The 16,073-nt window shown below is 44.9% G+C and overlaps 1 protein-coding gene across 1 annotated transcript in view; it reads left to right on the top strand.

Annotated features, from left to right (window-relative positions):
- The first annotated feature begins 6,026 nt into the window (after positions 1 to 6,026).
- The window catches only part of PRAG1 (PEAK1 related, kinase-activating pseudokinase 1), a 36,177-nt gene continuing 26,130 nt past the window's right edge, over positions 6,027 to 16,073 (top strand). The window contains exons 1-2 of the mRNA XM_075607506.1: positions 6,027 to 6,267; positions 13,548 to 13,960. Coding sequence (XP_075463621.1) covers positions 13,622 to 13,960 — 339 coding nt within the window. The 5' untranslated portion in view covers positions 6,027 to 6,267; positions 13,548 to 13,621. The remainder of the gene's footprint in view (positions 6,268 to 13,547; positions 13,961 to 16,073) is intronic.

The raw sequence follows: 16,073 nt of genomic DNA, 5'->3' as shown, positions 1-16,073 counted from the left end.
AGGGCCGTTGGTGCACTTGTGTATTAGATAGTACCTGCCGAGCACTCCCGTGCTCGGATCTCCAACTGCTTCACAAAGGATCAGTCGTGTGATGGTTCCGTCTGATCCTACACCGGACTCCTTGCACGTGGACCGCCAGGGGCGATCCCAACCTGGAAACAGTCTCTGAGGACCGCAACTTGGATCCGAACCTCTTAGCAGGAACCACAGCGTCCGCTGTGTCCCTGTCTAATCTACCCTACCGTGACAGGATCCCTAACATAGGACCTGTCCCTACAGCACTAAGTGACACGCGCTATACTATAGGCCGTCCCTACAGCACAGCAACCTGTAATGGCTTTAGGGAAAACTCCTAGGGGCCTACAGGGGTTAAATAACCTGCCCCACTCCCCTAACTCTTCCCAGTCCTGACTGTTGCTAAACTAATCCCAGCGCCTACAGCAGCAAGCTGTAGCTCATTGGATGCTGCAGCCAACGTGCTGCGCAACAAGGTGCCTGCCTGTCAGACCTCACAGCACTAACAGCCGTGACTCTGACAAGGCAGCACTCTACACTAAGGGCAGCGTCCCTATCTTGGGCCTCCCTCAGCATTTACCCACTAAACTAGTGGGGAGTTGGGGCCTACCTGGGGTGTGGGTACCTATATGGGGCAGGAGCTGCACTCGCTCCCCGCACCCTTCCTTCCCTCACAGCTCCCTGACTCCAACTCTCTTAACTTTTCTTTCCCAGCTCCCACTAATGTAAGTGGCAGGGTCCCTAACCTGAGGGCTGTCCCTGGCAACACTCACCTTACTGGGGAGCTGAGCTATCTCGGGCCCTGGGGGTGCTGGCCTAGTACAGGGAGTCCCTGACTCCTGTACCCTACCTCCTTCCCTGGGCTGCTCCGGTCTCTCACTGCCCAATGTGCTGCAACTGACAAAAACCCTGTCTGCACACAACATTGTTGCAACTCTGCAGCATGAGAATCTGCCAGCTCTATTGGCTTCATTGCTGCCTGTGACAAGGGTGAAAGTGCAGTCCCCAGAGACTGCTGGGAATTGTAGTCCTTGGCAAAGCTCTTTTCTATGGGGACCACGTGCGCGATCTTTACTGCGCATGAGCGAAGCTCGCGCCCAAACCAAGAGGGCGGTGCCCGCCGGGAGAAGTCGCCGTCCCCTTCCCCACTGCCACAGGGGTAAGGCAGAGGGCAAAGGAAAATCAGGGGAACCGGGGGTGACCCCCTTACACATGCATATATATTTTAGCTTGACCATTCTTGAGAACAGTGACGTCACCAGCTCTCTAAGCATGAGCGCTAGGCTGTCCTTCTGCAATTTGCGAGCGTGAGCCGGGGGCGTGGCATTTTAGGGAGGGGGCGTGTTATTGTCTGTATTGTGTGTGTGTCAATAAATAAATATATATATATATACAGTGCTCGACAAACCCGGTCACCAGCTCGCCAGCTGCGATCGGATATTGGCTCTTGGCCAGTAACCTTTCCCCTGCTCTGCAAAAAAAAAATCCCCTGCTCGAGAAAAAAAAAAAAAAATGAAAAAAAAAAAAATCGTAGCTGATTGGCTGTGACGCGGGATGGAGTTGCCAGGACTTCAAACCGCCCTTTGTGCACGGGTAAGTAATGGGGGGGGGGGTGGGGGGGCAGTGAGTGTGTGCATGCGCGTCTGCTGCTCCTCCCCTTCCTCCTCCTCCTCATATCCTCCTGTATAATTGTGTCAGCTCCTATAATTTACAATTTAAGGATCCGGTCATGGAGGAGTTTGGACAGATGCTTCAGGTGGGGGGAATATAATACACATTAAATATTTATATACAGTATACACTGATACATCCCCCCCTCCGGTGTTCCCGCTGCCCGCGCGGGTCGGAACATACTGCAAAAGCCGGGGTGTTTCCCTCCCCCACCGTCCGGTGCCCGCGCGGGTCACATACTGTAGTAGCCGGGGTGTTTCTCTCCCCCCCCCTCCTTCCAGTGTTCCCGCTGCCCGCGCGGGTCACATACTGAGGTAGCGGGCTATTTCTCCCCCCCCCCTCCCCTCCGGTGTTCCCGCTGCTCGCGCGGGTCACATACTGAGGTAGCGGGCTGTTTCTCCCCCCCCCCCCTCCCCTCCGGTGTTCCCGCTGCTCGCGCGGGTCACATACTGAGGTAGCGGGCTGTTTCTCCCCCCCCCCCCACTCCCCTCCGGTGTTCCCCCTGCTCGCGCGGGTCACATACTGAGGTAGCGGGGTGTTTCTCCCCCCCCTCCCCTCCCCTCCGGTGTTCCCGCTGCTCGCGCGGGTCACATACTGAGGTAGCGGGCTGTTTCTCCCCCCCCCTCACCTCCCCTCCCCTCCGGTGTTCCCCCTGCTCGCGCGGGTCACATACTGAGGTAGCGGGCTGTTTCTCCCCCCCCCCTCCCCTCCCCTCCCCTCCGGTGTTCCCGCTGCCCGCGCGGGTCTGAAGATATTGCAGTTGCCGGTGTTTCTCTCCCCTCGGTGCTCCCGCTGCTGGCGCGGGGCGGGAGGAAGTAGCGGGGTGTTTCTCTCTCTACCCCTCCCCCCCCTCTCCCCTCCGGCGCATGTACCTTCCCGTGTGTGTGTGTGTGTGTGTGTGTGTGTGTGTGTGTGTGTGTGTGTGTGTGTGTGTGTGTGTGTGTGTGTGTGTGTGTGTGTGTGTGTGTGTGTGTGTACGGGTATGAGAGATTGAGTGTGTGTGTGTGTGTATGGGAGAGAGATTGTGTGTGTGTGTGTGTGTGTGCAGGACACAGAGGTAACCCCCCAGTCAGTCACCCCCACCCAGTCAGTCACCCCCCCCACCCAGTCAGTCACCCCCCCCCCCACCCAGTCAGTCACCCCCCCCCCACCCAGTCAGTCACCCCCCCACCCAGTCAGTCACCCCCCCCAGTCATCCCACCCCCCAGTTAGTTACCCCCCCCCAGTTAGTTACCCCCCCCAATCAGTTACCCCCCCAGTCAGTTACCCCCCGTCAGTCAGTTCCCCCCCGTCAGTCAGTTACCCCCCCCCCCGTCAGTCAGTTCCCCCCCCCCCCCCCCGTCAGTCAGTTTTCCTCCCTCTCTGTCTCTCCCCTCTCTGTCTCTCTGTCTCTCCCCTCTCTGTCTCTCGGTCTCTCGCCTCTCGGTCTCTCGCCTCTCGGTCTCTCGCCTCTCGGTCTGTCGCCTCTCTGTCTCTCCCCTCTCTGTCTCTCCCCTCTCTGTCTCTCGCCTCTCTGTCTCTCCCCTCTCTGTCTCTCGCCTCTCTGTCTCTCCCCTCTCTGTCTCTCCCCTCTCTGTCTCTCCCCTCTCTGTCTCTCCCCTCTCAGTCTCTCCCCTCTCTGTCTCTCCCCTCTCTGTCTCTCCCCTCTCTGTCTCTCTGTCTCTCCCCTCTCTGTCTCTCTGTCTCTCCCCCTCTGTCTCTCTGTCTCTCCCCTCTCTGTCTCTCTGTCTCTCCCCTCTCTGTCTCTCCCCTCTCTGTCTCTCTGTCTCCCCCCTCTCTGTCTCTCCCCTCTCTGTCTCTCGCCTCTCTGTCTCTCGCCTCTCTGTCTCTCGCCTCTCTGTCTCTCCCCTCTCTGTCTCTCTGTCTCTCCCCTCTCTGTCTCTCTGTCTCTCCCCTCTCTGTCTCTCTGTCTCTCCCCTCTCTGTCTCCCCCCTATCTGTCTCTCCCCTCTCTGTCTCTCCCCTCTCTGTCTCTCCCCTCTCTGTCTCTCCCCTCTCTGTCTCTCTGTCTCTCCCCTCTCTGTCTCTCTGTCTCTCCCCTCTCTGTCTCTCTGTCTCTCCCCTCTCTGTCTCTCTGTCTCCCCCCTCTCTGTCTCTCCCCTCTGTCTCTCCCCTCTCTGTCTCTCGCCTCTCTGTATCTCGCCTCTTTGTCTCTCGCCTCTCTGTCTCTCCCCTCTCTGTCTCTCCCCTCTCTGTCTCTCCCCTCTCTGTCTCTCCCCTCTCTGTCTCTCCCCTCTCTGTCTCTCTGTCTCTCCCCTCTCTGTCTCTCTCTCTCTCGCTCTCTCTCCCTTCTCTGTCTCTTCGCTCTCCTTTCTCTGTCTCTTCGCTCTCCCTTCTCTGTCTCTTCGCTCTCCCCTCTCTGTCTCTTCGCTTTTCCCTCTCTGTCTCTTCGCTCTCCCCTCTCTGTGTCTTCGCTCTTCCCTCTCTGTCTCTTCGCTCTTCCCTCTCTCCCCTCTCTGTCTCTCTCCCCTCTCTGTCTCTCTCCCCTCTTTGTCTCTCTCCCCTCTCTGTCTCTCTCTCTCCCCTCTGTCTCTCTCTCCCCTCTCTGTCTCTCTCTCCCCTCTCTGTCTCTCTCTCCCCTCTCTGTCTCTCTCTCCCCTCTCTGTCTCTCTCTCACTCTCTGCCTCACACTCTCGATCTGGATATCTTATTTACCCTGTATATATTAACTGCCCTATACTACACCGAAATAACCTATACTGCTTTCTTCCAGATCTGACTCAAGCTTCACACGGAATCCCCCCTAACCCAGAAGACAGGTATAACATTGCGGGAATGAGGGTACCTGGACATTGAAGAACTGCGGATCAGGTAAGATCCCATGCGGGATTGCTGCTTTAAATATTGTGAAGCGGGGGCATCCAGACACTGGTTAAGGGGTGCAGGAAACTAGTCATTCACATCTGGTTTTTTTTTCTAGATCCGACATTTACACACACACACACACACACACACACACACACACACACACACACACACACACACACACACACACACACACACACACACACACACACACACACACACACACACACACACACACACACGTAACAAAGACTAATTGTAGTATAATGTAATATAGTAAATAAACTTATGTCAAAAACTAATGTTCTTACTAGGAATTTATTCAATTTATTTTATTTATGTATTTTTTTTTTAGCGGGGGCGGGGTTGGGGGCGGGACTAGGTGGCGAGTAGATTTTTTGGTGCGGCGAGTAGATTTTTGGGTGATTTGTCAAGCACTGTATATATATATAGATATGTAAATATAACTGTATGCTCATCTGCATGTCTAAGGCAGGTCTGCAACCACGCCCTTCACCATTATCACCCAGCACACAGCACTTCCACTGCAGCAAGGGATTCTGGGAAATGACATGCAAATGAGCACTCAGTGCCACTTTTTGCTTCAAAAACCATTTTTAACATGGTTCCCTATAGGCTTAAGCTTACTGCATGGTCACAGCTTTGAGCACAGCCAGGGTTAAGGTGCATACCCAGAAAACTACCCACAGTCAGCTGTTTCGACCTTAATGGGTCTCATCAGTGTGGGGTTGATTGACTGGGTATGCAAAGAAGCTAAGGGATGGGATATACCATAATACTGAGTTAAGTTATGGTGAGTAAAAAAAGTGACAAAAACCCTCCATATATATATAGCAATAACAATAAAGTCCAAGTAGACAGGCAACAATATCAACATAAAATAAAATTGATCAAATCTATCGGATTGGTGTACTACACTTTATTTCTCAATCTTTAGAACTGGGGAATAATACTGTTTTTATTGTCTCTGGTAGGGAGTGCATTGACTGGTGCTGATTCGTTGCAGAAGGATCATGTGACCCTTCTGAGCGCTTGGAAATCATTTTTCCATGTCTCCCCAAGCGCTGAGCATTGCCGAGCGTACGTGCACATGCGCGCACACGAAGCGTCAGCGTGGCCATGCTCATTTGATAACACTAAAGGGAGCGCGCCAAGCATAGCGCACGTCGCGGCAGCGTGGCCGCAGCCTAATACTGAAGTACTCATTTACTCTGAACTTTTATGGATCTTTTTGCTAGGATGTCCATAAGAGGCATAGCACTACATTACAGGCACAGAAGGGGTTAACACGTCCTCAGCCTGTCCCCCCCCCTCCCCTCCTCTTTTGTCTTCCTTAATGTAATTACATTAATTGTCCTGTGTATACTGTGAAATGAACCCGTTTAAGCAGACAAAAGGTGTCCTGTGGGTGGAGCACTGCAGAATGAATACAGAACCAGTGCTACTTGTGTGTAGGATTCGTTCTGTTCTTATCTAGTTGGAGAAGGGAAGGGCTGAGCTCCACCCCTCACTCCCCACCTCTGCCCCCAGCCAGCCTCCTTGCTGCAGTAGTAACAGAAGTCTTCTGGCAGCTCACATTCTCCCGCACAGGCTGTGAGCAGCAGCCGAGTCTGACTCTTCACATACTATTAAGTGACGCTGATTTGAACCCACTTGCCATTGACTCTGCATGCCATCCAGATTAAGGGAGATCCTCGGATTGATTTTGCCATGATCTGCACTGAAGGCACTACAACCCTCCCCTGAACACTACCAGGTAACAGGATGCAGTTTATTTGAATTGTGTGTTTACAAGTGTAAACAAACAAACTCATACCATGTTTATGCAAAAAAGAAAAAGGATCTGGCTGTCTTTAGACAAAAAAAAACACATTGTTTTGCATAACAGTTTCTTTAGTTTTCGGGATCTGATTGTAACCTGCATCATCTACTAGTGTTTAAAAAAAAAAAAAAAAGCAATAGGAACTTGCCCAGGCAACATCGTATTCCCTTCACTTTCTACTTGTCTTGTGATAGCCCACCCCTTCCCCCAGGCTGCTGACATGTTAGCAGTCAAAGGGTTACAAGGAAAGTTTGTTTCGATCCCAAGGGATAGGTGGAATTAGGGGGGAAAAAGCTGAAACTCTTTGGTGTTACATTTTAACCCAAAACAGAGGTTTCTGTTTTGCCATTGTTTATCAGTGGGGGTATTTATGGTGGGGAAGCTGTGGAGATCCCGTGAGTCTGCTGCTTTCCTGGAGAATCCTGTTTAACAAGAGGAACTGACTTCAGGGGACAGGGTGTGAAAGCAGCAGCCGCACAAGGCAGGTAGTCTCCCAGTGAGCGTTTCTAGGAGAAATTGGAAAGTTTTGTTCCTGGGGTCACTTTTCATGCAGCACAAGCAAGTGGAGACCTGAAACCTGAAGCAGTATCTTGGTAACATAACTCTTGTTCTTACTTTGCTGAAAATGGTTCCAGTAACATAGCAAAATAAGAGTGCTGTGTAGTAACTCCTAATATCATTTAACGGGTCCATTAACTTGTAAATAAATGTTTACCCCACTACTTGAGTGAGGGTGGCAGAGGTAAGAGTAGCATTGTGGATAATCAATAGAGGCTTGCTGACTTTGCAACTATTTGGGGATGTTACTTGTCACAATAGTTGAAGCTCCTTTAAAAAGTATCTGCTCTGTAAAGTCAAAAAGGGAAATTGTGGGGTAAATATATTTGTATTCTAAAGCAGGTCAATATGAAAGATGATGAATTATAAAGTGCTATGTAAGGTTTGTAAATAAATAATCCAGTCGTAGTTTCTCACTCGGATCTTTTGGACTATGTACCATATATGTCAGTTACTGCAAATGAGACTGTAAGATCTGGATTCATTGTGCATGTGTTCGATGTACAGTGAGCTCCTTGAAGCACACCCTCCACATCTACTAGTGTGTATATTACTGTTATTTTATTGTTATTGTCTTCACAACCCATTCTACTTTTAGAATGTGCCAACATACCTGAAGGAAAGTACAATGGGGTGGGAAGACAGTGTTTTAAATAGCAGCAACCATGTATAAGAGGAATTTGTTCTGGTGACTCGAGTTCACACTGAGGTTTCCATGCATCCCCCATGGAAACCCAGTGGTGGCTGCTTAAATGTATCTTAACTAATATTGTAAAGCACTCTGGAATTCAACAGTAATATGTACACACAGAAAACCTCAATATGGGATTAAGGCAGATTTTATGACTGTACATTTAATGTCTTTTGGAGAAACCCATTAGTTAAGTTACCTTACTACAATCCAATGTATTATGGTGGTTGTTTCTTTTGTACTTCTATTTTTGCATGTAAGGGTCACCCTCAAAATAGAAATCCCACCACTTCAAAACAAACACAAGGGCAAGCCATGTGGAAAGAAAAGACAGGAATGTGAATTGATCAGCCTTAGAAGATAGGGCACTGCAGGGATTACCGTGTGTTGTTTTTCCAGTATCTGAAATAAACTGCCCATGTTTGCAATAAGCTTTTTTATTAGGAGAGTATTGTTTCCAGATTGCGCATAGCCTTTATTTGATCAACACCGCATTCAACATAGTCATCTATGATCTGCCAAGATCTGTATGTTCCTTTACAGCTGGAGGAGCCAATGCGATTGTCATGTTTACACTTGTACTATCACTTGCATATAAGTGTATTAGTAATGCAGTCCTCCCTGCCAGAGACCACAAATGGTAACCTAATTTCTGTAGCACCTTGTTGCCAGTGCAAATGTGGCTTCTCCCGTCTTCTTTGAAGGCTTTTTAAGAGCATCTACCTTGTGCCCGCAGTGCATTCCATTGCAGTGACTTGAATCTTTCTCCAGCACTGAAGGAAGGGCAATCATATAAACGTTTATGGGTCCAACTGTGTGATAAGCAGTCAGTATAACTGTGTCATATAGCGCAGCTGAATTGAGAGATTACCTTTTCTCAAAGCACTTCGTATTTCTGCAGTTACAAGGTGCCATTTCTCTAACGGTCTATTACAGCCGGTTAGCACTGTAATAAATGTGACTTGTTTCTAAGTCCGATACTGACTAAAGAGGTGAGTCATCCTGCTTTTTGCTCTAGTGCGAAATGAGCGCAGGTCAGCATTACATTGACAGTTTTTTTTGTTTTTGTTTTCCTTTCTTTTTGCTTAACTCTTTTCCTGCTAGAGGGGGCCCTGCAACGCACTGCAAAAGGGGGTTCATGTGGAAAGTGAGCCAAAATTGAAAAAATTGTTCCGCTGCTCCCTACAAATGTTAACTGTTCTCCCATCTATATCATTGTAATTCCCAGATTGTAATGCATTTTATTGGTCCGACATTGAATGAATCCACCGAAGTTGCACGTCTAGGCCACAAAAAGTAGCGCGGTTTTATAAATGTTGCAGCAGCAGAGTTACCTGCTGGGTTCAGTCACTTGAGCGGTTCCAAACAGTGAGGGCGAACCGCTCACGGCCACGCCTGCTCTCCACCGGCTCCCTGGTATAATCACTATGCTGCTCAGCGCTGGGTGACATCACAGAATAGCACTGCCACCTTCCCGCATTTTGTACAATTGAGCCCTTACGCAGCTCTTCTAGGACCTAGCTGTGCGCAGCAACTGCATGTTATACCAGCTGCTGCACAGCACATGTTTTTACTCAAGGCAGGTATCTGCTGACTGACAAATGTTATTGCAGGGCAGACGACCAAAGCAAAGTGGTCTACGTTGCTAACAGCCTTTAAATGTATTCAGCTCTCAGTAATACCTTTTTACTGCAAGGTGTACAAAACAAACAAACAATAACTATATTGCTTGACAGCAACATTTTGGTGACATGGGATAGTTCAGAGCCAGTGCATTGTGCTGCTGTTAAGTGAAGCCACATTCCTGGAGGGATTAGATAAATTAATCATAGATTTGGCATTCAGCAGTAGATTATTCAATTTACCTGTCCTGATTAACCCCTTGAAGCCTGGGCATTTCAATCTTCTAATATGTAGATCTTTATATATATATATATAGCGCTATCTGTGTATATAACACTTCACAGCAGTGATAGACGTCACATAATAATATAACGCATAATGGGAATAAGCGCTTGTGACATAAAAGTAACATTAGGAAAAGGTGTAACTGTCCAAATCCTTTCTACAAACTCAAATCAACTGGTATTTTAACCTTAAACCTAAAGGTGGTGGCACACCAATTTCTTTCTTAATCAAGAATATGACTTTAAATGAAATAATAATAAAGAAAATGCTTAAATGTATAATTTGTGTTCCCCATCTAAAAATACATGTTCTTTTAACAAGCTTTTTTTTAATGTTCTCTACCTAAATTCTTTCCATTTCTTTTATAATGTAGCATTCTGCTGCTATTTGTTTCTATTTGGCTAACACATCAGACTAACATGGCTACTGAACCATTTATTTTTTTTTGCACATAATTACTAATCTTTGCTGTCTGTGTATGATGCATGTCAGCTTTAGCACAATCACTTAACGTTAAGGATATGCAAAATGTTTCCGATTTTGAGGAATTGTTTGCATCTTTTTTTCTTGGTTTTTTTTTTTTTGCATTTTTGTGACATTTTTGCTCTAAACTTTGCCAGAATTTCACTTTTTACGGGCCAGTATTTAGTGAAAATGGCAGTATACAAAGGGCCACGCCTGCACTTTTAATGATTTGACGAATATGTTTTGCGACGCTTCCGGATTTTGCACTAGAATGTACGCTGAAAATACAGCCACGAACTTCTTCGGTCAAAGTGTTGCACCTCTCCATTTTAGTATACTCTACGCATGGCCACATCCTGTATATAACAGGTCTAACTGAGCACATTGGCCTACTGGTTAAATCTTGTTACTGACTTTCTCTTACTAAGCATAGGTGATCTTTCAGAGATGTAAAGACCATGAACTCCGATTGAGAAATGGGGACTGATTCATCAAGCCCTGATGCAGGTTACCACACCTCATCCAGCGTTAACTTTAATGGCAAATAATTCCAGATTGGGATGGACATAACCCACATCGGAGCTTGATAAATCCTAGTGTATGACCCTCCTACTCCATGAATTTAGCATCATTCAAAAGTGCAATCCCACATAGCTGGGCATAAAACAACTTTTTATACGTAATGTAACAATCTATTTGGATTTCGTAAACAAACCTAACTGTGCCCATAGCAAAGGTTTGGCTGCTTTCGTTTTTGGGAAATTAGATTTTCTTAGGGGCCTCTGAATGTGAAAGTGTTTGTCAATCAAGTGTTATCCCGCCCTGTCCCTATTAGAGAACCAATAAAGATAAGACAAGAGGGAGAGAGGGAATTCTGGCTGTACAAGCACTAGCTGAACACTGTGATATCGCACAAAAGGGAGCAGCTGGAGGGAATCAAATCACCGTGTTTATAGACTAATTTTTAAAAAAAATAAACATTTTAAAAATATTTCTAGTTATCAGATTTGGGTAAAAAAAAAAAAGGGCATCAATAATCAGCATGTAACATCCATGTTGCTGGCATTGGTTCACTTTGGTTTTCCGGCAAGGGAAGGATATCTTTGCAATGTATGGAATAAGGCATATATATCTATCTCTTACAAAGCATCTCTGTGATGCTATGGGGAAGTTAAAATATGATCATGAGCCCTACTGACATTATTATGTAACAGTACAGAAATATCTTTATTTCTAAATTCTCCCACAACTCGCACACATGAATGGTCTATTCTAAATTACATTTAATAAAAAATATCCCCTTGTGAGCATATTCACATGTCTTACACAGGTCTGCAGCCCTGCTTTTCCCTGTTATCTCGTGGCATACAGTGCTTCCACTGCAGCGAGGGATTCTGGGAAATGAGCACACCATTACAAAACCATGTCTTACATCCTCCCCTTTTTCAGATCCCTATACCATTCCTTCCTTACCTTCTCTTCCTGTATATGTACTGTCACATCCCATGGCTACTTCAGGTCCCACCAAATGGTTTCCCCTTCTCGTCTTATTTTCCCTATTTAGTTGAATAAGAAGCAGGATGATGCGCAATCAATGGAATTTGATTAATCATTAAGTATGTATTTGATCACTTCTCACCATATTGAATAGAGTGATAAATATACAGTATCTTCTTTCTACCCACAATGTTTTTTTCTCTGTGGCAATTTTTCCTCTGTCTCCTGTGCCATAAACAAATGCTACATTTCTATTCCACCCCACTGATGCCATATCTACTGTATATCTATCTACCTTTTATTCTCTTCCAGTATCTAGTTTTATATATATATATATATATATATATATATATATATATATATATATATATTTATTTATTTTTTGCGTTAAATCACTTGGCCTTGTAATATAATATTTTGCACTATTTTTACATTAATTTAAGATATGTTTAAATCTACTGTTAGTGGGACTGTGCCTTTTCATTTTTATCTCCACTGTGAGCCTACTTCTGGGCTTCAGGATCTACTGCTTCCCACTTAGCCCAAAAAATATTCCTTGTACATATTGCCTTTCCTTTCCCTTCTTCATCCTGATCACATATTCACAAATTCTGCTTCAGTTTTCTATTCCAGAGAAATATTAATTGAACACGGTATTTGTGGGGACTCTTAAAATATGGCCTCGTTTTTAATTCTAAAAACGACTTTACAACTAGTGGTTTACAGAGAATGAAACCCTAACAAAAGGTAGAAATGCTGGCACCAGGCTTTGTCATCATGAGATTAAAATCTAACTCTAGTTTTTGAATGTTCCATAGATATTTAGGACAATTATGAACAAGAATGCACTGGATGAACAAAACGTGCTTATGAGAAGACAAACAGATCAGTATTTAACTATACAATATGTCAAGTTAGATGTAGCACTGAGGCTTTTTGTCTCTTGTTCTGTACATGAGGTTACAATCCCAGCAGCACTCCTTTTGACACAAATCTACGGGATGTGGTGGTTTTTTTGTTGTGAGTTTACAGGGGCTGTGGGTTCAGAGAACAAGGACTGGATCCCAGCCACGTGGCAATTCTGTTTGTCATGTTATTTGCCTTTCTGATGGGAACCTACAGCTTTGAAAGAGTTCAGCATTATATCACAAACTCCTCCATACAAGAGGCAGCATAAAAGGAACAATGATAAGTGCAGACCAATTGGTGCTAGTTGTTTGAAGTGTGCAATAAGGCTGATGAAGCTGTGAAAGGAGAGAGCACACTTTTGATATGTTAAATGTTCAAGGTGTCAGTTCTAATTGTCAATAAACCAAGAGGAAATGCACATACAGTAGGACCCTATATTTATATTGCTGTGATTTTTGTCATAGAAGTAGGGTGTTTGGGGGGGGGGGGGGGGACACTAAATCTTATCCAACAGTAGAAACACATAATTTAGACAGACTGTAATCATATAGTCAACATTAATATCCTGGTATCGTGAGAATGAAGGATGTACTCATAGGAAGGTTCAGATATGACAATGACCCTATACTGAGTAACTTCCTTGGCAGTTAACTGTATGACACATACAGTTAAATCAGATTTGCGTGTCTGCGTTGCAGTCTAAAAGGAGCCAGTTTTACGAACATCAGATCTTGGCATCCACTTAAGTCATTAAAGCTTTATCCCTTTTGGGGAGTCCTATATCAAACACTAAGGTGTAGCACAAATGCTGAACAAATTTAAACTGTATATAATTTTTGCATAACTTGTATTCTCTTATGTAGCATAAGGGAGAATGCATCAGAGTTTACACAAGAACATAATGCAATATATTTCAATTGAAAAATACTAATGTTAAGGATGTGAAAAAAGGTGTACACATTATCCACATTCTGTAATACAGTTTACTTTAGAAACCAGGTGCATTGTAGGTAATTCAGACTAATTTTATGAGAATAAACTTTGTAAGTGTGAATTTTTGTAATCCTTGGAGAATAGGTCTTGTTTTACTGTTGCTGTTAATCATTGGTAAATGTAACATTTTTGTCAAATGCAATATTGTATCCAAACTTTTTTTTAGTGACTGAGACTTGTGATTTTTTTTTAGGTCTGTCCAAAAAAGCTTCCATCCATTCTGCACGGAGCAGGGCGCAAGATGAGAGCGACAATTCCAGGCATAGGATGCACAAAGCCAACCCACTAAACAGTGAGGGCTTCAAAATGTCTGCGTGCAGCAACTTCGTTGAACAAATTTGGAAGCCCGGATCTTGCAAGAACTGCTTCTACCCAAGAAGTGCCCACCGGCAGCCTCAATCCCCCTCCGATGTGAGAGCTGGCAATTTGCCAGTGTTGCACAGCCTTAATGGGATTAGGATCAAGTCCGAGAACACGCACCAGGATGATGACTGTGTAATTGCTGCTCTGTATTCCAAGCCCACCATAGCAGTAAAGCCAACCATGATTACCTCTGATACCGCTGAGGTGTGGGCAGAGCTGAACAGCACCGAGACCCTCTCTCAGGTAAGTTATCACTGCTCGGCTAATTAAAGAATGCAAAGTGTCCTAGCACTTTCTGTGCTGGAGCTGAGGCATCTGCATAGAAGTAAATACTTAGTTTGAAATAACTTCACCATCAAGTATACAGATCTAACCAATGATCTTGCACCTGCTGGCGCGCTCTCATGCAAGAGAAGTAAGGTTAGCCCTATCCCTTTTTCATTTTCGGCTAATTCTAAACAATGGCTGCTCTTCCCACTGGTGCATGGTGTATGCCCTGCTGCAGCACACCGGTGGGAGTAATAACATTGACTATATCTGTAGAACAAAGCTATACTACATCTGGGAATTGAAGAGAGCTTTTTTTTCCCCACATGGGACCCTGGAGATTTCACTACACTTCCGGTGTCCTTTCTCTCCCTTTTTGCCTTAGTTCCAGGTTCTCCTTGACTCCCTCATGTTTTTGTTGCTCATCATTTTTCTCTTCAAATACACTTGGAAAACAAAACTCCAAAAAAGCACTCCCAACTCTATCTAACCTACTGCAGTTCACTTATTTTAAAGAGGCAGTAGTTTAAGGTTCTTGTTGCTGTATAAGCCCTGGGGAAATGTAGCTTGCAGGTTGTGGTTAGTTTTTAAGGGGAAAACATGAGTTTATCATAGATGGAATAATAGATTTTTGATGGAGCTATAAATCCTTTTATTTCAGAAAGGCCCAACCAAAAGGAGACAGGAGACAGTCTATTCATGTTTGGTTATTTCTACAAAAACACATTCATGTATATAACTTTTTAGAGTTTGTAATAAACTATATAAATTGAGTCTTTAATGCAGTACCTCCGATCTGGCTTTTTTCCCAGCTAATTTTATGTTCTGTAGTTAGAAAGTACTGTTCTTATAAGTGTATTCATTTTTGAGGCAAGGAATAAGAAGTTTTTTTTAAAAAGTCTGTCCTTGGAGTGTGACTGTGCCCCTATTCAATATGCCGTGAAGCCACTTCCCAGTGCTGGAGAACGTTTCAGGTCCATTCATATGAATGGGACTAAAATCTTCTGCAGCAATGTACAGTAGCTTCACAGCATATTGAATAAGGGCTTCAGTGTGTTTGTGTGAGGTTAAGCTGTGACATCTCTGCAGTGTTCTGACTCGAACCACACTATAGATCTCTTGCAAGCTGCATCTATTCTGCAGATGAATAGCCTCCACACAAGCCTGTGCTGGTGTTGGAGCCCTTTACAAGTTTTTATTTATGTAATGGGCGCTATTGCCTTGTTGTTCACTTTACCACATTAACCATTACTTTGTGGAAAGGGCTGTTCACTCGATTACTCAATGTGGTCATGGTTAGTAGAATTAAGATAGTGAGGGAGTCTATGAATACGAATGACATGCCATCTTTCCAACCAAATAATAGGATATCTTTCAATCCTGCTATGCAAAACCTACTTTCTCTACAATCTCCCTTTCTCCCCCCCCCCCCCCCCCCCCCTAACCATCGTGCCATGGCATGATAGGAAAAGGTCCAAAGTGCAGGGAAATCGTTTCAGGCGAGGAGAATCCTGCTTGTGCAGCCAACATAACATAGACAAACAAATTCCTCAAAATGCTGGTCTCCTGTAGGACAGAGGTACAAAGTAGAGCTCTACTCCTCACAAGTTCACAATGCAATTCTTCATTTATCGTAACAGCCAAGAACAGAGGAGAAACAACGTTTCAGGTCCCATATGGATTTTTCATCACCTAATGAAAGTTCCATATAGGACCGGAAATATTGTTTCTCCTCTGTTCTTGGCCTTTGCAATACATGAAGAATTGCATTGTGAACTTGTGAGGAGTAGAGCTCTACTTTGTACCTCTGTCCTACAGGAGACCTGCATTTTGAGGAAGTTGTTTATGGGAAAAGAAACACACTTTAGAGACTTGGAACAATAACAAAAGGCTAAAACTTATAATAATCCATATGATCATTGTGAGACTAACCTCTTTGCAGCAGTGACCTGGTAAACATCGTAGAGCGCTACTTTGGCTGCCCTACCCCCACAGAAAAATAGTGCAATAAATATCTTGTCAAATATCAAAAGTCATGTCAAGGAAAGGTCAATAGAGAACAACCTTGTCTGCAACTAATATATTTGTT

The sequence above is a fragment of the Ascaphus truei genome, chromosome 1, assembly GCF_040206685.1.
Source record: "Ascaphus truei isolate aAscTru1 chromosome 1, aAscTru1.hap1, whole genome shotgun sequence".
NCBI classification, from domain to species: domain Eukaryota; kingdom Metazoa; phylum Chordata; class Amphibia; order Anura; family Ascaphidae; genus Ascaphus; species Ascaphus truei.
Note: the sequence above shows the minus strand (reverse complement) of the source record. Positions and strands in the feature narration are given on the sequence as shown.